General features: G+C 43.3%; 1 protein-coding gene across 7 annotated transcripts in view; it reads left to right on the top strand.

The window, feature by feature from the left end:
• LOC131691114 (eye-specific diacylglycerol kinase) overlaps positions 1–22,217 on the top strand; it is a 256,899-nt gene that overhangs the window by 218,068 nt on the left and 16,614 nt on the right. For 6 of the 7 annotated variants that reach the window (XM_058977302.1, XM_058977319.1, XM_058977300.1 and 3 more), the window contains 7 exons: positions 12,021–12,231; positions 12,290–12,482; positions 12,959–13,252; positions 13,313–13,536; positions 13,604–13,912; positions 13,986–14,130; positions 14,812–14,859. In XM_058977302.1, the coding sequence (XP_058833285.1) occupies positions 12,021–12,231; positions 12,290–12,482; positions 12,959–13,252; positions 13,313–13,536; positions 13,604–13,912; positions 13,986–14,130; positions 14,812–14,859 (1,424 nt within the window). The remainder of the gene's footprint in view (positions 1–12,020; positions 12,232–12,289; positions 12,483–12,958; positions 13,253–13,312; positions 13,537–13,603; positions 13,913–13,985; positions 14,131–14,811; positions 14,860–22,217) is intronic. The other variant, XM_058977326.1, reaches the window with a different exon arrangement.

Below are 22,217 nucleotides of genomic sequence, written 5' to 3'. Positions count from 1 at the left end.
GATATCCGCTCCGATGCCGTCGTCCGTCTTGGAAACGTTCGCTGTATAATTTAATATGTTGTTGGTATTTCCGATCAGTTGACTATATCTTGGTATGATACTACTCGGGAAGTCTCCGGCCTTTATTGTACGGGTGAGGCTGTTGTGAATGTTAGGTTCAGGATCGTACCAGGCTTGTGGTCTTATGCGATGTAGTCGGGTGATGGTTTGGGTGAGGGTGGGGGGTTGTTGGTGAAATTCCAGGTAGATGTTGGCTGCGATGGTGAGGAGGTGGCAACTGTCCTCTCGAGGAAATTTAGTAACCGTTTGAGGACTACCCCAGCTGACTTCCCAGCTTCAAGGGAGTACTCTGGTCTCGACACATGCTGCTCCGGCCGGGGTGCTTGGTAGTAGTCCGGAGGTTAACCACACCGCTCCGTGGTATGGTGGACCGAGGATGGTGGAGAGCCCATCTATGTTTAGGTACGTGAGTTCGATTCCGTAGAAAATTTTGCTGTTTATTAGAGATCGTCCGATGGTGAGTGCCGTTCTACGGTTGTTTTTGGGGTGACGGGAGCAGATAGTGCGCTTTCTGCTTTCGCAGTCTTTTTTGATTCGCCGGAAGCGGGGAAATCAGCGAGAGTTTCCTGTCGATTGTGACTCCAAGAATGACTGGTCCCTTCCGAATGGGTACCATGATGTCGTTGATATGGATTGGACTGGGGTTCGCTAGTTGGTGTGTGCCGCAGTACCCAGATTACTAATTTTTCGGCGAATGTGTTGAATCCTGTTGCGAGTGTCCATCGGCTGACGGGTTGACGGCCACCGGTAGTGATATCCGGGTACGTGTGATGGTTCTCCCCAGGACCACCAGGATGATATCGTCAGCGTAAACGAATACGTAGATACCTACGGGAAGCACTGTGAAGAGCGAGTTCATTATGATGAGAAATAACGTCACGTTTACATATTTTTCAGCATTCTAATTGGAATTCGCTATTCTAATTGGAATTCTGATTGGAGTATTCTAATTGGAATTCTGATAGAATCATTCTTAGCATTTCGATGGAATCTATTTTTTGCCTTTTTCTGCTCAGAAGTCGGATGGAATTTTTCTCAGGATTCTGGTGTCATTCATCTCAAGATGCACGAAGTTTATTGTTTAGCTTTACAGCATATAAATGTTTGTTAAGAGGAGCAAACGAAAGGCAAAAATAGCGCATTATCTTAAAACCGTTAATGACATATATTGTTAGTACCTTGGGTAGAGTTACTCAAAATAGCATTGCCTAAAACTTCTACGAAGACACCATCCTTATATCATACCTCATTAAAAAGTTAGGTGAAGCTCTGCCCTAGCAGCAAAATTACGAACTATTTTGCTGCAACTACATGACGATCTAGACAAAGTATTAACTTTGCCGAAAACACATATTTCTAAGACGTAACCACGAGGAGTTATTCATTTATTCCACTTTTTCAGTTTCCAAACACTCTGCGCTGCCGGGAAATATTCGAGTAAAGTGCATATAGGACAACAAGCTAGGAAAGCTTCTAAATCGGAAGAGAAACTACGCGAAGGTGGCTACGAATGAATGTGAGTGAAGTTGGTTGGCATACCCGGATCACTTGACGACTCGGCAGGTCAGTTGTACCGCAAGGGTTGAACAGCGATTAAGAAATAGTAACTATTGAGAAAAATATGAACGATTAATACAAAGGAAGAAATGCTAATTCACGGGAGAATGGAGAAACAATTGGTTGAGGTTTATTCGGTAAGTTTACAACAAAGTACTGCAGTAAGAATCCGACACTACCACAAGCTATCAGGTAATATTACTTCTATTCTAATGTCGTAAGATGCGCCTAATAACAGTAGTAGCTCAGCCAACTCTGCTTCGAGGACTGAATGGTTGAGAGATTGAATTGAGCCCGTCGCAAATAGAGAAAGAATGTCAAGCGAATCTGACACAGTGAACTTCGTAAATCGTGCTATTCAAATGATGATTATGTCCATTTCAGGGTTCGTGTATGATATATTCTAGTTGCTGTATAATAAATGCTGGTGATGAAATGTGTAGTGCTCTGATCGACAAGGGATAAAGTAGCATAAACAAATCTCCAGCGAAAACGAAACACAACTTTGAATCTACTTAGCCTCCTACTCGAAGGAGGCATTTCCATAACTTCGATTGAAGAATCGTATTTCCATAATGGTAACTTCTGTGTTGAAAAGTTACTTAGCCCCGTCATCGGAGCCTTCAGCAAAATTGGAATGACAAATCCACGTGAGATGCATCGTGCATATATACCTCCGAAAAGTGCTATTGGCGCGTGTGCTATGTCCGATCTAACAACTCGCGATATTTGTGTTTGTACGGCATATTTCTCGCATAATGAATCATTACCTTCTGATGATTTCAAAAGGCAGTGGCAGAAATGGGCTTGCGCTCATTCCACTTAGTGATGCGAGTGCGCATCACATAATTTGATGGCAGTTCAGATATCAATGTGAGAGGCTTCGAATTGATGGAATCCAAAAGTAGCACAAATCTGCATTTACTAAATGCAGAAAATCTCCCGATATTTGCACTATCTGCCAGGAAAGAGGTGTTAGGTCTAATTCTTTGCTCTGACAGTAGTACGCAAACTGGCTCGTACCTAAATAACTTAAACCTTATTTGATCAAAGATACATCTACTTTCATTTAAGCTTTTCGTTAGATATCGTTAACTCAAATCTACGAACTGGGACCTATACTGCTTAGTTACTAGATTTTTTTAAGTTTTTTCAAAAATTAAGTCTATAAGTGACTTGGATGAGGTAATGAACTCATTCATAGTAGCAACATATCAAGGATAGAAACACTTCAAGCATATTTTGAAGAATGTAATCTTGCGTGCTGTTGCAAGACTATAAATGAGATTCCACAAGCGTGGCAGAAAATAATTGCGAAATTCGTCGGCATTACCACTGAGAAGGCAAAGAGTTTCAGTCTGAACTTCATCCTTCTCACTCCTGTGGAACGTCAAATGGAAGCTAGCTTGGGCAAGTACCTGCCTCATGCATATTAGAAGAAAGTCTACTACCACTCTGTCACACACTGTTGTCCATAACATTGAACAAACTTCTTCGCAAAAGCAGTCAATTTTAGGAGTTTTTCTTGACATTGAAGGTGCTTTTCACAACATGTCTTTCGAATCCATTTCGTGAAGTTCCTGTATAGATACCCAACTGGATACACGCAATGCTTAGTAAGCGACATCTGTGCTCATCGCTAAGACAAGTAGAGATTATGTAACGTGGTGTGTCTGCCGATGTCCTCAAAATGGTGTTCTGTCACCCCTCAAAGTGAGTGAAGTACTGGGTAAAAAAATCTACTTTTTTATTCACTTAATTGTTAGTATTGAACCTCTAGAATAATCTCCCGCAATCTCGGTGGTTGCGCAGAACTTCTTTTGTTTTAAACAGTCATGCATTCCTCGCGCGTATTTGCTGTAACACACGCAGATTTCAATCTATCGGTAACTTAATTAGCGTTTTTTTTCGAAGCCGCACTATTCAAATTGGTGAACCCGATAACTTCAAAACTAATCAACTAATTGACTTGAATTCACAATATGTATAGTCTGTCGACGAACCACAGAAAACTGAAAAATTATTATTTTGTAGAAAAGTAAATGAATTTTATAGAAGAAAAATATGAGATTTTTCGGTTTTTATGAAGCCATTTTTCGAAACTCGAACTTTTTCCATTTTTAGCTCATCGAGTAACTACAAGTCTAAACTTTACAAATCTTGTTTAATTTTTTGTGTCAGACAATTTTATCAAGAGTTATCGTGTTCGCCGCGGCGCTCCTCGACGTGGAAATGGTGGGACGTCTACTCTCGAACCGCTCGTATGTGTGGTTCTGCGTAACTGAAAATATTTTTTTTTCGTACACAATGAAGGTGTAAATAAGTCCTAACATTACACAAAAGATTCATGGTTGCCTTGCCTTTAACGTCGTAAAACAAAATAACATTTGCTTTGAGCACTTTACACTAGACAAAATAAATCGGCTAGAGAATGATCGCGGAAGCTGTACATGAAGATGGTGACGGAAGTTTGATTGCGTGGTACAGGATGAAAAAACCTACGCCAATGCAGGCTTTAAACAGCTTCCGGAACAAGAAAATTACACATCGACTGGAACAGGAAAGGTTGCATAGATCTATAGCTGTTGAAGTTCGCAAAGAAATATCTAGTAGGGTAGGCCATCTGTTCCTGTGGCTTGAAGAGCGACATTTACATCGTCGGCCCTATTGTGCGCGGCGTGTGACGTGAGACGACTAATCTCACCTCACTCCAAGTGACTTTTCTCACCCAATTCTGAAGAGTCACTTCGGGTGACGTGAGACACCCATTCAACCGCAATGGGGGGGGCATAACTCTCCGAGCTCTCGATCGAAGCAGTTCGTTTTCTGGTGCTGTGCATAAAGTGAACAAGAATATATATTGACAGTGAAGGTCAACTATTGTTTGAGGCAGTCTTTGTTCGCCGGTGCCTAGGCTGGTGAAGTGAATACCAGAATTGCCGGACACGCCGATATATAAGCTAAGTATTATTTTTCTTTCTTTCGTTTCCCTTTCCCCGATCGGTCTACTTTTCCCTTTCCTCTGAATACAAGTTTCATCTCTCGTTTACACCACGTGCTATCCTCGTGCCTAAATGGTCGAGGGCGAAGGAACATTGGATGGGAATGATATTCCCATGGATTTACCGGATAAACCCGATATTACTCCCTCCCCTGATTCCCCCAGTCCTCCCCGTATTAAAACATACCCAGCCAGTTCAAATGGACCCTGGGTGGTGTATTTCCGGCCCAACACGAAATCGCCCAATATAAATATCACGGGAGCTGACTGCTAACTACCCGGCCGTAGCTCAGATAACACGTGTTCGAGCTAATAAGATACGCGTTATAGTAAATGACCTCGATCAGGCAAACCAGATTGCTCGCAGCGAGCGTTTTACGAAACAATTCAGAGTGTATGTGTCTTGTAGGGCAGTGGAGATCGATGGAATAGTCGCCGAACCGGGTCTAAAGTGCGAAGACCTGTTGAAGTACGGGGTTGGCTGCTTTAAGGACCCTTCACTTCAAAAGGTGAAGATTCTGGAATGCAAGCAATTGTATTCCGCAAAAACAGAAAATGATAAGACGACTTATTCTCCGTCAGACTCAATTCGGGTGACTTTCTCCGGGTCTGCTCTTCCCAACTATGTCCTCCTGGATAGGGTTCGCTTACCCGTTCGCCTGTTTGTACCGCGGGTAATGAACTGCAGCAATTGCAAGCAACTGGGCCACACAGCCACTTATTGTGGCAATAAAAAACGGTGCGGCAAATGCGAGGGAGAGCATGAGGATGACGCTTGCGGTGGAGAAACTGAGAAGTGTATTTACTGCGGGGGCCCTCCGCATGCTCTTAAGTCATGTCCGGCGTACAAGCAGCGCGGGGATAAAATTAAGCGCTCCCTTAAGGATCGCTCGAGGCACTCTTATGCAGAAATGCTAAAGAATGCTTCGCCATCTGTCCCTTCCGAAAATTCCTTTGCTCTTTTGGCTGGCGTTGAGCAAGAATCTGACGACCCACAAGAGGGAACATCATTGGTTAACCCAGGGGAATCCAGGAAGAGGAGAAATCTAGCCTCCCCTAAATTGCCTCGTAAGGGTGCCAAGGTGTCGTCCCCTCAGAGTGCGCCAACTACAATCACTAAATCCAACGGAAGTGATGCACAAAAGCCGAAGCAATTTGCTCCAGGACTTGGAAATCTTAATTCTAACAAGGAGTACCCACCACTTCCAGGGACACCAAAAACCCCAAGTGTCCCCTTTTTTCAAACAGATACTCAGTCCGGTAGCGGACTAATGAAATTTTCTGAAATAGTGGACTTAATTTTCACAGCTTTCAATGTTACTGATCCTCTTAAAAGCCTTCTGATACGTTTTCTCCCTATAGTGCAAACATTTTTGAAGCAGTTGACTACTAAATGGCCCCTCCTTGCAGCGATCGTATCCTTCGATGGCTAAGTCATCGAACGAGGTCACCGATTCGATCACTGTTCTACAGTGGAACAGCAGAAGTATCCTCCCGAAAATCGATTCCTTTAAATTTTTACTAAATAGTTTAAAATGTGATGCTTTCGCATTATGTGAAACTTGGTTAACTTCCGATATAAATCTCAACTTCCACGACTTTAATATAATTCGTCTGGATCGAGAAAACCCCTATGGAGGAGTACTTTTGGGGATCAAAAAGTGCTATTCTTTCAACCGAATTAACCTCCCTTCGACACCAGGCATTGAAATTGTCGCTTGTCAAGTTTTAATCGAAGGTAAAGACCTTTGCATTGCTTCCATCTACATTCCTCCTAGAGCCTCGGTAGGGCACCGAACGCTTTGTAATATCACGGAATCCTTACCGGCACCGCGGCTAGTTCTGGGAGACTTTAACTCGCACGGTACGGTATGGGGCTGTCTTCATGATGATAATAGATCAACATTAATCCAAGATCTTTGCGATAATTTCAACATGACCATCTTAAACACGGGAGAAATGACGCGGATTCCTACACCACCAGCACGCGCAAGCGCGTTGGATTTGTCGCTTTGCTCGACATCGCTACAGTTAGATTGCATGTGGAAGGTGATCCCAGATCCCCACGGTAGCGATCATTTGCCTATCGTGATTTCAATTGCTAACGGTTCAAGACCATCGGAAACAATCAATGTCTCGTATGACCTCACACGGAACATTGATTGGAAGAGTTACGCGACCGCGATATCCGTTAAAATCGAATCCACTCGAGAACTTCCTCCGGAGGAAGAGTACAGGTTTTTGGCTGGCTTGATTCTCGACAGTGCGAATCAAGCTCAGACTAAACCAGTACCCAGCGCGAATACCCATGGACGGTTTCCCACACTGTGGTGGGATTAACAGTGCTCAGAGCTGTACGCGGAGAAGTCCACTGCATATAAGGCCTTCCGGGAAGACGGGTTACCCGCTAGCTATCAACAGTACGCGTCGCTAGAAAGGCGAATGAAGAGTTTAATGAAAGCCAAAAAACGCAGTTATTGGCGCCGGTTCGTCGACGGGTTAACGAGAGAAACAGCGATGAGCACTCTTTGGGGTACGGCTCGACGTATGCGTAACCGTAATAGTACCAACGAGAACGTGGAATATTCAAACCGTTGGATATTCGCTTTCGCCAAGAAGATCTGTCCGGACTCTGTCCCGGTACAGAAAACGTGCCGCGCCGCGTCTCCTCCCGATACCGCGAACGAAACACCGTTTTCGATGGTGGAGTTTTCACTTGCTCTCTTATCATGCAACAATAACGCCCCAGGGTTAGACAGAATCAAATTCAACTTGCTGAAGAATCTGCCTGACACCGCAAAAAGGCGCTTGCTGAACTTATTTAACAAGTTTCTTGAGGGTAACATTGTCCCTCATGACTGGAGGCAAGTGAAGGTCATCGCCATTCAAAAACCAGGAAAACCAGCCTCCGACCACAACTCGTATCGGCCGATTGCAATGCTGTCCTGTATTCGGAAGTTGTTCGAGAAAATGATCTTGTTTCGCCTCGACAATTGGGTTGAAGCAAATGGCTTACTGTCAGATACACAATTTGGCTTCCGCAAAGGCAAAGGGACGAACGATTGCCTTGCGTTGCTTTCTACAGAAATCCAAATGGCCTATGCTAACAAAGAGCAGATGGCATCAGTCTTCTTGGATATTAAGGGGGCTTTTGACTCAGTTTCTATCAACATTCTGTCAGAGAAGCTGCACCAGCATGGTCTTTCACCAATTTTAAATAACTTTTTGCTAAACCTGTTGTCTGAAAAGCACATGCACTTTTCGCATGGCGATTTAACAACATCGCGATTTAGCTATATGGGTCTTCCCCAGGGCTCATGTCTAAGTCCCCTGCTCTACAATTTTTACGTGAATGACATTGACGATTGTCTTGCCAATTCATGCACGCTAAGGCAACTTGCAGACGACGGGGTGGTCTCTGTTACAGGGCCCAAAGCTGCCGACTTGCAAGGACCATTACAAAATACCTTGGACAATTTGTCTGCTTGGGCTCTTCAGCTGGGTATTGAGTTCTCCACGGAGAAAACTGAGTTGGTTGTTTTTTCTAGGAAGCGTGAGCCGGCGCAACTCCAGCTTCTATTAATGGGTGTAACGATCAATCAGGTTTTCACATTTAAATATCTCGGGGTATGGTTCGACTCTAAAGGTACCTGGGGATGTCACATTAGGTATCTGAAACAGATATGCCAACAAAGGATCAATTTTCTCCGAACAATAACTGGAACATGGTGGGGTGCTCACCCAGGAGACCTGATCAGGTTGTACAAAACAACGATATTGTCGGTGATGGAGTACGGGTGTTTCTGTTTCCGCTCCGCTGCGAACATACACTTCATCAAACTGGAGAGAATCCAGTATCGTTGCTTGCACATTGCCTTGGGTTGCATGCATTCGACCCATACGATGAGTCTCGAAGTGCTGGCGGGCGTTCTTCCGCTAAAAAATCGATTTTGGGAACTCTCATATCGATTGCTCATCCGTTGCGACATTCTGAACCCGTTGGTGATTGAAAACTTCGAGAGGCTCGTCGAGCTTAATTCTCAAACCCGATTTATGTCCTTATACTTCGACTACATGGCACAGAGCATTAATCCTTCTACGTATACTCCCAACCGTGTTCGTTTCCTAGATACTTCTGATTCTACTGTATTCTTCGACACATCCATGAAGGAAGAGATTCGTGGAATCCCGGACCATATACGCCCTCAAGTGATCCCCAATATATTTTATAATAAATTCCGAGAAGTCGACTGTGACAAAATGTTCTACACTGACGGATCAAATCTCGATGGGTCCACTGGCTTCGGTATCTTCAACAATACTATCACCGCTTCATTCAAGCTCAATAATCCTGCTTCAGTTTACGTCGCAGAGTTAGCTGCAATTCAGTACACCCTTGGGATCATCGACACTCTGCCCACAGATCACTACTTCATCATTTCGGACAGCCTCAGCTCTATCGAGGCTCTTCGTGTGGTGAAGCCTAAAAAGCAATTCCCGTATTTTCTGGGGAAGATACAGGAGTCCTTGTGTACGTTATCTGAAAAATCTTATCAGATTACCTTTGTTTGGGTCCCCTCTCATTGTTCTATCCCGGGCAATGAAAAGGCCGACTCATTAGCAAAGGTGGGCGCATTAAATGGTGACATATACGAAAGACCAATCTGCTTCAACGAATTTTTTAGTATTTGTCGTCAGAGGACACTCAACAGTTGGCAAACCTCGTGGAGCAATGGTGAACTTGGACGATGGCTACATTCGATTATCCCAAAGGTATCAACGAAACCTTGGTTCAGGGGGATGGATGTGGGTCGGGATTTTATTCGTGTAATGTCCCGACTTATGTCCAACCACTACACCTTAGATGCACATTTGCGGCGTATTGGGCTTGCGGAGAGTAGTCTGTGCGCTTGTGACGAGGGCTATCATGACATCGAGCACGTTGTCTGGGTATGCGCCGGGTATTTGGACGCCAGGTCTCAGTTAAAGGATTCCCTTCGGGCCCGAGGTAGACCACCCAATGTCCCAGTCCGAGATATGCTGGCAAATCGTGATTTCCCCTATATGTCCCTTATTTATACTTTCATAAAAACGATAAATATCCCAATTTAGCCCCTCTCTTTTTATTTCTCGTTTTTAGAAGTTTCCTCTTGCCGTGTGGAACCGATATGCTTCAGACTGCCACTATGTAACCGCCGTCGCCCTTATCACTACGGAATCTGAAGCGAGAGCGACTCGAGGTCCGAAGGATTCCCTTTAAAGGATTCCCCGCGGGTCCGAAGAATACCATCCGCCAATCCAACCTACTAGACTGAGGCGCAAATTTGTTTCGCTGATCTCCCGTTTGCCCGAAAGTTGCAAGTTTTGCTCTTCTCTACCGGTCACCATCTACGCCTTCTCTCCCCTGTCCTTGATACAACTACTTCTACACCGATTTTGGAAATGACCAAGCATAAGTATCCGATAAAAAATCAAATTTGTATTCCGTATTCCTAGTTTTAAGATAGTTGTAATTTCTACTCTTTGTTAAAACTATTGTCCCCCATCTTGTAAATAGAATTGTATCCCTAGTTTTAAAACATCTGTGAAATTTTTCATAAATATTTGTTCCCCCTTTTGTGTACCAAACTATATTGTTAGTTTTAAGATAACTGTAAATATTTCCTAAAAAACTATTACTATTGAATTCCTTGTTTTAAAATTTTTCATAAAAAAAATCTTTTGCCCCCTCTCTTATATATAGATTTTTTTTTTCTAGTCTTAAGATAGCTGTAAAATTTTTTCTCTTTTATAAAAAAAATATTTCAACATTGTAACCTCCTAGTTTTAAGATATTCAAAATGTAAAAACAAAATAATTCGGCACCGCCAAGCTAACGCATTTGTGCCTATCAAATAAACGAAATGAAAAAAAAAAAACCGCAATGGGGAATCTCACATCACCCAAGTCGACTCTCAGAATAGGGTGAGGAAAGTCACGTGAAGTGAGGCGAGATTAGTCGTCTCACGTCACACGGCGCGCAGAATAGGGCCGCGTAACTGGGACCATTAATCAAATTACTAATGTCCTTTACACTTTGTTTCCGCACTGAACACTGGGTTAAAAAACGAATGCACAACTCGTTGTAGTAGTTTTAGACTGGTGTTTTGTCTTATGCTGATTTCGGTTTTAGATCAGAGTCGCCCTAGGTTCGCTCTAATATTTACAAAATCCATACAAAAGTGACAGCTCAGAGCGAACCTAGAGCGACTCGGCTCTAAAAACGAAATCAGCATTAATAAGCGAATGTAAAAACAGTGACATTCACTTATCCGTACTTTTTTCTGTTGCAAATAAAGCACAATAACAGATTTCTGCACTTTGGCCATGCAGAAACACACTGGAAACTTGTAATTAATACGCCTTCAATCGCAGACGTAGTTTACACGGTAATAATAATTTCTGCTTCATTACATTCATTGGAAAAAAACAAGTCACAAATAGATATCTCCCGGTACAAAAAAATGATTATTTCTCTACTTTGAAAACGTTTCCACGCGAAGCGAACGAAAAGTTCCCCCTTCATTGTCGCCTACTGCGATCGAACTCCGCATTATTACGCTCATTCAGCTTCTACAGTCTACCTGGAACAGTCAACTTTACTGAAATTTAATATGTTTAAAACGACCAAGTTTTGACGATTTGGAATCCCTGCTGTTCGATACCCTTCCTCGTCACTATTAGTGACTTTTACACTTCAACGAAACCATTGAACCCTTTTCACCGGAACCAGCAAGCGAGAAAAGCTGATGAAAAAAAAGGATACGGCATTCCTTTGATGTTATGGTATGAATTCATAGAATTCTTTCCGTTCCATTAGTTCTCGCATGTACGATTTCCACCATCATTATCGCACTCGCGAACTGCATCCAGCTGTGACTGATCTTCGACTATAGCTAAAATGAGAAAAAAAAAACCTGAAATCAAACCCCATTATCCAGCATTCGTTGATGCGAGCATATAGGGACTGAAAAATACAGTCAATCCTAGTCCCGGGCACCATCGATTGAACGTAGTTGCGGTCTGTCCTCTTGTAAAAGCGCATCTCAAAATGCCATTTCTAGTTTCGTGCGATATGTGTCTGTGTGTCACAGACGACCCACCGATTCGACCGAAAGTACAGAAAGAAAATAATATTTGATTTGAAGAGATAAAAATAAATTGATTGAAAACGTGATTGTTTAGGACTTACATATATTCCCATGCCGCGCTCGCGGGACCCGAGTTAAATCGAACGAACGGACAAAATCGTTCCAATTTGCTGGCGGGGAATCGATTTTGAATCCGGCTGGCTTTGCCGTTGACTGGCAATGGTTCGGAAAGGAATTATTTTTGACGATTCAATCAAACCTCTTCTCCCCAGGGCTACACGGACGAACCGATCGGCAAAATACTGGGCAACATTGGTAATTCCGACACCGTTTTGCTGGACCGATGGAGCCTGAAGGTGGACCCGAACCCGGACGTACCGAACGCAGACGACGGCAAGGACAACCTGCCGCTGAATGTGGTGAACAACTACTTCTCGCTCGGTGTCGATGCCCACATAGCGCTGGAATTTCACGAAGCTAGAGGTAAGCTTGGGAACGAGTGGTAGGGATTAAAATATTCTAATAATTTTCCATCTGACAGAGGCTCACCCGGAAAAGTTCAACTCTCGGTTGCGGAACAAAATGTTCTACGGTCAGGCCGGCGGGAAGGATCTACTGAAGCGCAAGTGGAAGGGACTGGCCGAGTTTGTGACGCTGGAGTGCGACGGGAAGGACGTGACGTCGAAGCTGAAGGAGCACAAGGTGCATGCGATAGTATTTCTCAACATTCCAAGGTGAGTAAACGATAGTAGGGTAAAAGACCCCTTATTAATCTAATTGGTCTTAATGAATGGATTGTGTTTAAATAAGTATCAATATCGTTGCTTCGTTCAGAACAAGCTTAACAATAACAATTTTGCCGTAAAACACTCAATGTACCAATGTACTCAAATGAATGAGATAAATAGAAACGAAAGCTAACCTTACTTGGTTTCGAGTTCGAGTAGGTTCGCTTGTAGCTGTCATTTTGGATAAATTCTAAATAGTTTTTGCTTGAAACTGGAAATGACTCAGTTTTGGACCAAACTGCTGTAAAAACATCAAATCGTAGCTCGGATGAAAATAACAAAAATTAGTGCTAAAACCTTCTTACAAATAAACAAAATCAGCATGAGTGTCAAATGTTGATTCGAATAAAACTATCGCAAGGCCTACTGAGATCAATCTCCTAAATGTGAACGTAAAATAATGCGCATATTTTTTTCCTCAGCTACGGTGGGGGAACCCACCCGTGGAACAAATCCGGCGGCCAGTTCGAACCGGCCACCGACGACGGGCTGATCGAGGTGGTCGGGCTTACCACCTACCAACTTCCGCTGCTGCAGGCCGGTGGCCACGGGACGTGCATTGCCCAATGCAAATCGGCAAAGGTCGTCACCTCCAAGACCATCCCGATGCAGGTGGACGGTGAAGCGTGCAAGCTGAAACCGTCCACCATCGAAATGACACTACTGAACAAGGCTGTGATGTTGGCGAAACGGAAGCCCGGTCGAGCTAACGTGCCGTAAGTTGGGTCCTTGATTTGCGTCTCTTTCTCGGAACTGATTTCCTCTTTTTTTCACAGACAAGAAAAACTCGAATCTCTCAACATAACCCTGCTGAAGATCATGATGGCCGATTACGAGCAGCATCACTACGACAAGGACCTGCTGAAGCAGTCGGCGGTCAATCTGGGCACGCTGGATGTGCCAGTCACCGATCTCGAGCAGGCCCGAGTCCTAATTAACAAGTACTGCGAGGAGCAACCGGACAGTCCCAAACTGTCACCGGATTGGTGCTTTATCGATTGTAATAACAGTTTAGAAAATTATTCGGAACTATCAATATTTAAGTTTGTCCTTCCCTCCCGCGATAGCTTGTACAGCGGAACGATTCTTCCGCATCGACCGGGCGCAAGAGAATCTCCACTTCATCACCGACATCGCCACGGATTGTATTTTCTTGCTGGATCAGGAATGTCCCACGCTACCCCAAACACCGGAGGACGAGAGTGGTAGCCATCATCCGAGCGGATCCGCCCTGCCACATCATCTCAGCAGTCTGGAGTCGAGTGATTCCCGGGATGGGACGCCCCAGTCGCCAGGCGTGAAGTTTTTCAACCGGTCTCTTTCGGGACCGGGTTCGGGCACGCTTTCGCCTGCCCTCGACATTCCATCGAGAAAAAGTTTGTACCCCACATTACGTTGCATTACGGTCCCCCACGGCTGGAGGTAATTGTGTTTTTTTTTTTCTGACAGGTTCTCAAGGCTCACAGGGTTCGCACGGTTCCCATGGATCTCACGGGAGTCCGCAGAATATTACCAGCGGAGCGGGCTCCGATAGAAAGGGTACGGGCACCCTAGGCAATGGTCAGAGCCTCGATCAACTAGTCAACTTCCGAAGGTAGGATCTGGGTTTTCCCTGGGGTGTTTTTGGGAATGCTTCCGCCACTTACAGTATTCATCTCTAGTTTACTATTCGAATTAACAAGCATCTCCTTTTTTCTCCTTCGGCTTTTCGAAGGAGCCAAAGAGGAGCAACTTTTTTTCGTACTTTTTCTCGGTTTTTTTGTATTCAACACAGGGAGAAAAGACGGTTGCCACGTGTCATGTTTGCTCTTCATTAAGCGAAAATTTAAATGATGTTTACCCACTCGGTTCGCTTCTCGCTTTCGGTTGAATCTACTTCAAAGACATGAGCTTTTGTCGTTTTTTTTCTTTTCGAGCGCTTTAGTATAAAATGTTAACAAATAGAAACTGCAAATGCGGAAAAGGTACAACCGTTTTCAGTCGTATCATTACCTACATTTAGGCGATTTCCGGAGGGTTAGTTGAATTTATTAAACAATCAAAAATCACTTGGCAATCGTCTTAACCTTAAACTAGCCAAAAGTTTGCACTTACATATTTTAATCGAACGTCCCTCACTAATCTCGTTTCGACACTAATATCTCGTTCAATTTTAATCTATTCTATGCTATTTTTTCCCTCACTCACAACAACAAACCAAAAACAAAACTGCACGCAATCCCTTCTCAACCTCTATCAACCGAACCGATCCGATAACCACGAAACGCCTAATCAGCTTCCACGAGCGATTGTTCGGCTTGAACGAAGATGCGTTCGGATTCAGGTGATTATTGAACTACTGCCGCCGGGGAGCAGGCAGGGCGCGGTCATAGAAAAAACAAAATATGTAAACCCTATTATGCTAGCCCGGTGTTTACACACTGTCATTGTCCCATACTTTGTGTCGTTGATATTGATTGATTGATTCAGTGTGCGCTTGTTTGTTTGATCAGCTTTACCGTGTAGTAGATTGTTGGAATGGGGGGGGGGCGGTTTTGATCAGCGTCGTCTCGAAGAGAGCTGAACTCGGGGAGATACGAGTTGAAACGGTTTTCTTTTTTGTGAATTTTAAGCTAGTTTTTGGAGGAATAATTAATCATCAGTCATGAGTTTTTGTGTTCAGTTGTAAGCTATTCCGATCGTCGCTTTTGTTTTGAGTGTGCCCAGGTTTGAAATAGTGACCCTGTAGAAGATGGCAGTAAGGTCGAAACGTCGGAATGCGCTCGAAACTAGCAAGTATATCTATATAATCATTATTTCTCCTTCGATTATTTTGACGCTGTTATGAAACATTCCAATAATTGCGCAGCATATATCAAAAGACTGTTGTTATGCATACTTTCTAGCCTATTATGCGAATACATTGATGAAAGAACGTAAAAGATATCGAGTTATTAATAAGAGGGAAAGTAAACCAAAATAGGCACTCGTTGCACATAGTCCCTTTTGAATTAGTACTATATATTTGATTAATTTCAGGTACACAAAAACAAACATTGCAGGAAACACAGCAGGCCTTGACGAAAGCAGACATTTCAGCAGAAAGCAGAATAACCTGGATTTTTCAACTGCAGCAGAATATCGCCCTGAGAAGAATTACCACTACTGCAGAATACGAATTCGGTTGTGTCGTCTCTCGGAAATGTTGGAGAACCACGACCGCACAGCGATCCACAAAATCGCAAGTTCAGTATTCTCTGCATGGACGATGAACTGGTCAACCGATTCTGGCAGTTCAAAGAAGTCCACGATACAAAGATGTGGTCTTCGGCGAAACGATATTACGAGGAACATTTCGTTAAGAGCAGCACTCGCAACTCCCATGACCGCTCCGTGGACAAGCTTTCTTAGTGAGATGAACAGCTTGAGCAGCTCAAAGACAACAGATACAACGTTACTCGTCGCTTCTTTTCTGTTGAACGCTCACTCGAAGTCGAATTGGAAAACGGAGGACGGTCGTACTACTTCAGTGGAGCCAATCTCTCACATGTATTCCAATCAGATGTACTCGCGAACTCAGTTCATAATCGCGGCGGGTATTGGAAAAAATGCATCGACCTATCCTGGTCCACTCCACTGACCAACCATTTGAGCGCATTCCCTAGTGCAACGATCCTGAATCATCACTGAAGAGCTATCAGCTCCATATCGTTACCTGCGGCACAAGCAGTGCACTATTTCTCGGAACTGGAGCGCTGCAAAAACCCAAAAATTTTGCTGGCAGAGCCCACTGTCCATCTCGACTTGGACACACCGTGACTAACGGATCGGTTTACAAATGGTAGGAATTTCACCAGAAGCTATCAACACTTACTCGATTTCGTGTATCACGCCACGTCCGCCAGCTCAATTCCTATCCAGACTTCTGAGACAACGGTGAGCTATCGCCCTGTCAAAACCCACCCGGCAGAAAGAAATAATATTCCGTGAATTTGATTTCTTCATGCGATCCTCATTTCGATTTCAATTATCACCGCAGGATTGAACTGACACTACCTAGGAAAACCAAACGTTACAGTCAAAGTTGATATCACATAGCTTTGATTTCCCGTAAACTGAAACCGTAAACAGAAAAACATATCACACACTCACGGTGTACTACCAAAACATTCGCGGTCTACGAACTCAAACAAACGATCTTTTTGCTGCTCTATCTTTTTCTGACTACGGCGTTATAGTATTATCAGAAACATGGCTTAAAGACGATGCGATCGAAATTACTCCACTTGCGATGCCCTTCGTGGTGGTGGTGGTGAATTGATAGGAATCAAAAAGGGAAAATCGAAGGAATATTGTGACTATCGATGGAGACGACCGTTTCTCTCGTTATCTGTGTAATTTACCTACCACCGAATTCTGATCATGCCTCGTACGAACAGCATGCTGCCTGTATAAATCAAGTGTATGATCAAATTGATACCAGCGGCGACTATAATTTACCTTTGCTACGCTGAAGCTTTGATGACGAAGTTGGACTTTGTATTCCAATTAAAGCCTCTACAGAACCCGAAATCACGGTCGTTTCTGGTTTACAACAAGAGAACTATTCGACGAACGTGCACGGAAGGATGCTTGATTTAGTGTGTATTAGTAATCGTTAATGAAATTAGATCGTCGCCACAATCCGTTTGTGTTGAAAGTTGACGCCGTGTTTGTCATGTCTATGAATGATGATGCAGATTTATTCTACGATTTCAATTTACGTGATTATGATAAATAAAACAAAAAAAATCACGAATGAATTAAGTACTACGCGCTGCTTGAATAACAAACGACCTTGGTGAAATGCAGAGTTACGAAATCTTCGAAATCGTCTCAGGAAGGCTTCAAAATGATTTTTCATAACAAGAGGCGAAACCACCAAAACGTCCATGCGGTAACTGGAACGCCAATTGGAATTCATGAATGCAACTTACTTTCGTTCATATGTTTCCCGAATTGAGTGCACCATGAAGGACGACTCTAGGCAATTTTGGTCTTAGCTGCGGAACTCCGGTGGAATTCCTGCCAGCGTCAACTATCGAGACAGGACGTCAACTACATCTGCAGAGTCGGTAAATCTATTCTCATCATTCTTTCAAGACGTGCTAAGTAATAACTTATCACCTTTGTCTGAATCAGATTTGAAAAGTAGAAGATCGATGCGGTGTATGTAGCTTTCGATCGTGTTCTTCATCAACTTGCTGTGGTAAAACTAAGGCGCAATGGATTTCCACACACAAATTGGATATCATCATAACCAGGGATGCCAACGGTACCGATAAACTACATTTGAACATTTGAACAAGCAGTACAGCCCGCTACAGCGACGCATTGCTACAGCTCTTGCCAGAACGGTAATCAAACCGAGTACATTTTCCCATACAGCAGTAGAATGTTTTGCTGCTGTACTCCGACTGCTCGGTGAGATTGTGGCGTAGTAAAGTTTGTTCTCTCGCTTTGTACACTTTTCTGTGCATAGTCAAAGGGAGAGGTCCGCACACGAAAGCGTTGATGCCGGTCGTGGCGTAAATGAACCGCATTCATTGTCATCGTTTGTGATTAAAAATATTGAATAAATTAAAAATATTAAAAAGTGTAAAATAAGGAAAGAGAAACTGTACCGCTCGCGTTCGGCGGCTGTACTGGGGGTAGTATTTTTTGTCATGTTACTGCTTTGCTTACAGACTGCCGTACAGCGCTGGGCGTCCTGCACTAGCGAACGACAGCAGCGTCAAAAGAGAAATGAGAATGTAGGCAGAAAAATTACAACCGCAGACAAGGTAGCCATTTTGCATCCTTGATCATAACTTTCAAATTGCAGTGCTTCTGTACGACTAGGAATTACACTCTCAGATCCATTCCACATTGCATCGGACGTTACTCAAGGAAGTCGTCTCGGACCTCTTCTTTTTGTGCTCTTCGTAAACGACATCTTTGCAGTGAATTGTCCTCACCTAAAGTCATGTATGCAGATGACTGGAAAATGTATCAAGTTATAACAACTATGATGAGCATTGCAAATTGACCTCGAAAGGGTCAGGGATTGGTATGACTGAAATGGGATAAGGCAGCATAATCACTTTCACACGAGTACAATCGCCCATTGTTTTCGAATAGTTGATGTGTTCTGCTCCTGAAGAAAGAGTTGCATTCATCAAGGATCTGGATATCACTCGATCGTAAACTACGGCTTACCGCACATATTTCTTCCGTTATAGCTAAATCCCATGCAGTACTTGGATTCATCAAACGCAAAACATCGCATCACGCTTACGTATTAAACAGCTTCCCGGTCGAGATTTTAGATTTCAATAATAGCCAGAAATACCACACCTGAAAAAATACCTTGTGTGGCAAGCACTTTGCAATTGTGGCAGGAAAAGTCAAACTTTCAACAGTGCAGATAAAATTAACAATGAAAATTACCAGAAGTAATGCCTATGAAAAATATTGCAAGCTGGCAGCAAACGTTAATAGTTGAAACGATTGTTTTTTTTTTGTTTTGCTTCATATCATGCCGGTGTAGAACCTGCCAAGTCAGCATCGCGTCCAAAACTGCTAAACTGTCCTCAATAGTCCACAATGACGCCTAAATGAAGGGCTTGAATTCCCCAAGAGCATTACCCAAAAAGGGGCAGAACGTCGAAATTTTTTAAAACCTTTAAAAAATCTGAACAACAGCCGACAGGTACCTCAGGAGTCTATTCAAAATATTCTCTCAGAAACGTACCGTCTAATTATGGAACCGATATGCGCTGATTAATTTCGACCTGGAGGATCAATCTACAAACACACGCTCGCCGCGTTGCTGTGTCACGGTCTGCAGTCGAAGATGATATGGCTGTTAAAAATAAAACTTTATTGAGGGATGGCCTTAGATGCCTCCGTCACAGGTGAGTATACTCCGATTACCACTATTGAGCCCACTCACAATTTCAGCATTTCGATCCAGAACGTGTCACTGGAAAGGTCTTCTGAAACCGATCGCCAATCGATCGACCTCCAACCTCGGGAGCTCGCCCTTGCAATTCGAGCGCAGCTAACCTAAACTCTGTCGTGCGATAGCGAATCTCTCCGGGTTCTGAAACAAGTTGTCTACGAGACAATTCGATGATATGCTATGAGAACGTCGACGGACTGAACTCCAACCTTATATTATCACACTGGTTGAGATGTGGCATAGATATTTGGACTGAATTCTTTCACTGCGACCGAAATTCATGGAATAGTCTAAAACTAACCGGTGAAGGTGTTGCTGTTGTAACCTCTCGTTATCACGCTGTTACAAGAACAACCCCAAGAAGTCGAGATAGTATCTGATGCAGTTTTCTACGACTATCGCAATACAGCATCGATAAAGTCGCACAGATCATTCACCCAAGTTTTTGCTATTAATAGACTTGTCTCGATAGAAGTAAATCGGAATGAGGGAGAGCCTCCACAGCAATCCGTTATGTTACGGTACCTAACAACATTAACAAGATCCCGTAAAAAATATTGAACATTCAGAAACTTATGAGGAGCTCAAGGAGGTCCAGTACAAAAAAAGGGATAAACATTTACACTCATTCCATAAGCGAAATGTGCAATGCAAACTCGAATCACATCGTAAGTCCCTTTGGAGGTATATCAGCGGCATCGAAGAGAGTCAGGCCTCTCTCGTTACTTCAACATTCAGTTCGCCAGTGTTTTCAAAGCAGAAATATAAACTCCTTAACATTTAACTGTCGTCGCTAGAAACATGGCTTTGCAAAGAAATACTTGGGCAAATTGACGTCGATGATGGAATGACTACCCGACCACCCGTCACCTGAAGTCAATTTACAAACCGAAACCAGTTGGAACACCGTCCGTTCGTGTGAAGCATTATATCGACTACTTGGTCCCCACTTCGTCCCCTTTTCCAATTGTTTACCGAATTCCGCCATTCGTACAGGGGAGCCACCTTTGTCCGATACTTGTATTGTTGTTTAATGATGCCCATTCTCTACAAAATCAATTGGACGGTTTCATAGCTTGGTACGATTTGAATCGGTTGATCGTCAAATGCTCAGAGATTTTTTACAAGAAAAAAGTAAGCTACGATTAGTGGAATCAGCTGCAACTTCCTGAATTTTTTTTTGAATCATCACAGAGAACATATGTTTGTGGTCCGATCTGGAATACTAGCTAGCTTTGAAATTGGTCGAATCGAGCGTCGATTCCTACTAAATAGATCCGCCAAGCATATGATTGGTAGCAGACATATTGACAAAAGGTATTCTGAAGTTCTGTTGGAATGGCTAAGCTTTCCCGAATACAAAAAGAACAAGACGGTTACCTGAGGGCACATACGAACCGTCAGCGTGGAACTAAAGAATAGTGCACAAAAAATGTTGTTCCACCCTAACTCGTACCTGTTGAGTCTATACGTCTATACATACGTTAAGGTTAGCTATTTATTTGTTTTGCTGATAATCGCAAAAAACTATTGATTGGACAGACTATCTGTAGTTGTAACCGCGAATCTTGTCACTGTGTTATACAAGAAAAAGTGTCTCAATTTAATTGTATCGTGATACAATAAGTTATTGACATAAAGGGTCGCACAGTTATCCATCAGTCTTGGCCTGAGAATGAGGTGTTGTGGTGGTGTTAGAATCGAAGGTCTGTGAATTCGATCAGAACAAAACTTAAGTAAAAATTCTTGGAAGCCTAGTTCATCATCCTGCTTTCGTTACATAAAGCAGTTAAGCAGTTTTCAAACCCTCAAGTTCGAAAAAAAAAAAGATTTTGTGTGACCAGGGGCCCTATTCTCAGTCACGTCACCTAGTGACTAGAAGAAAATTTTCTTCTAGTCACTAAGTGACGAGGCTGTGAGAATATGGCCCCAGATTTGACGAGCACTTAGCTTTGAAACAAAGCCTTATTCTGCCTTACGAGGGATTAACTTTTTAAATTTTCAGTCGAACCCAACCTCCGTTTGTTGTCGTCATTGAAACCCACGGTAGTGCAGAATAGAGCTTATAATCCCTATAAAACCGCCTTTATTCAATATTTCCTCAACGTTAAATTAGCTGTTTTGTCTATGTATTTGTTCCCAATCCGCTATACAAATAATTTATAATTGACTTTAGCTTCAATCACACGGATTAGGTGCTGCTAATTTTCCATGTATAAATCACCTGCAACCTAATTTACACGTTGCTATGCAATTCCCGCATGTCCCTAGTCTAACCCAGCCTACTCCTCCTCGCTGTACATTAATCCAAACGTTGTATAAATCATTGTAACAAACAAATTCGCCGCCTATCGCACCAGGGGTCAGCCGTTCCATCACTATGACAATCGTTATTCCTGCATAGCCATGGAACGAGGCGTCCCCAGCATTGTTTCTAACGGTAGCAGCTTCAGGCAATCAAGTGTCAACACTCGCTAATTAAAATGTACATTTTTCTCCTCTCCTCTCTGCCCGCTGCGATTCGAACCCTGCGCCTGATCATTGGTCCGGCGTGCATCACATACCACCGATCACCTCCTGCTGCTACCTATTGCTTTTGCTTGGGATTATGCTGCCCCGCAACACTCGTGTCGTCAACGCGCGATGGTGATGATGATGTTCAAACATTTGCATAACTCTCGGGGTGGAAACAATAACAACAACTACAACGGCTGTACGAC

This window comes from Topomyia yanbarensis, chromosome 1 (genome assembly GCF_030247195.1).
Source record: "Topomyia yanbarensis strain Yona2022 chromosome 1, ASM3024719v1, whole genome shotgun sequence".
NCBI lineage: Eukaryota > Metazoa > Arthropoda > Insecta > Diptera > Culicidae > Topomyia > Topomyia yanbarensis.
This window is presented reverse-complemented; position numbering and strand designations above follow the sequence as displayed.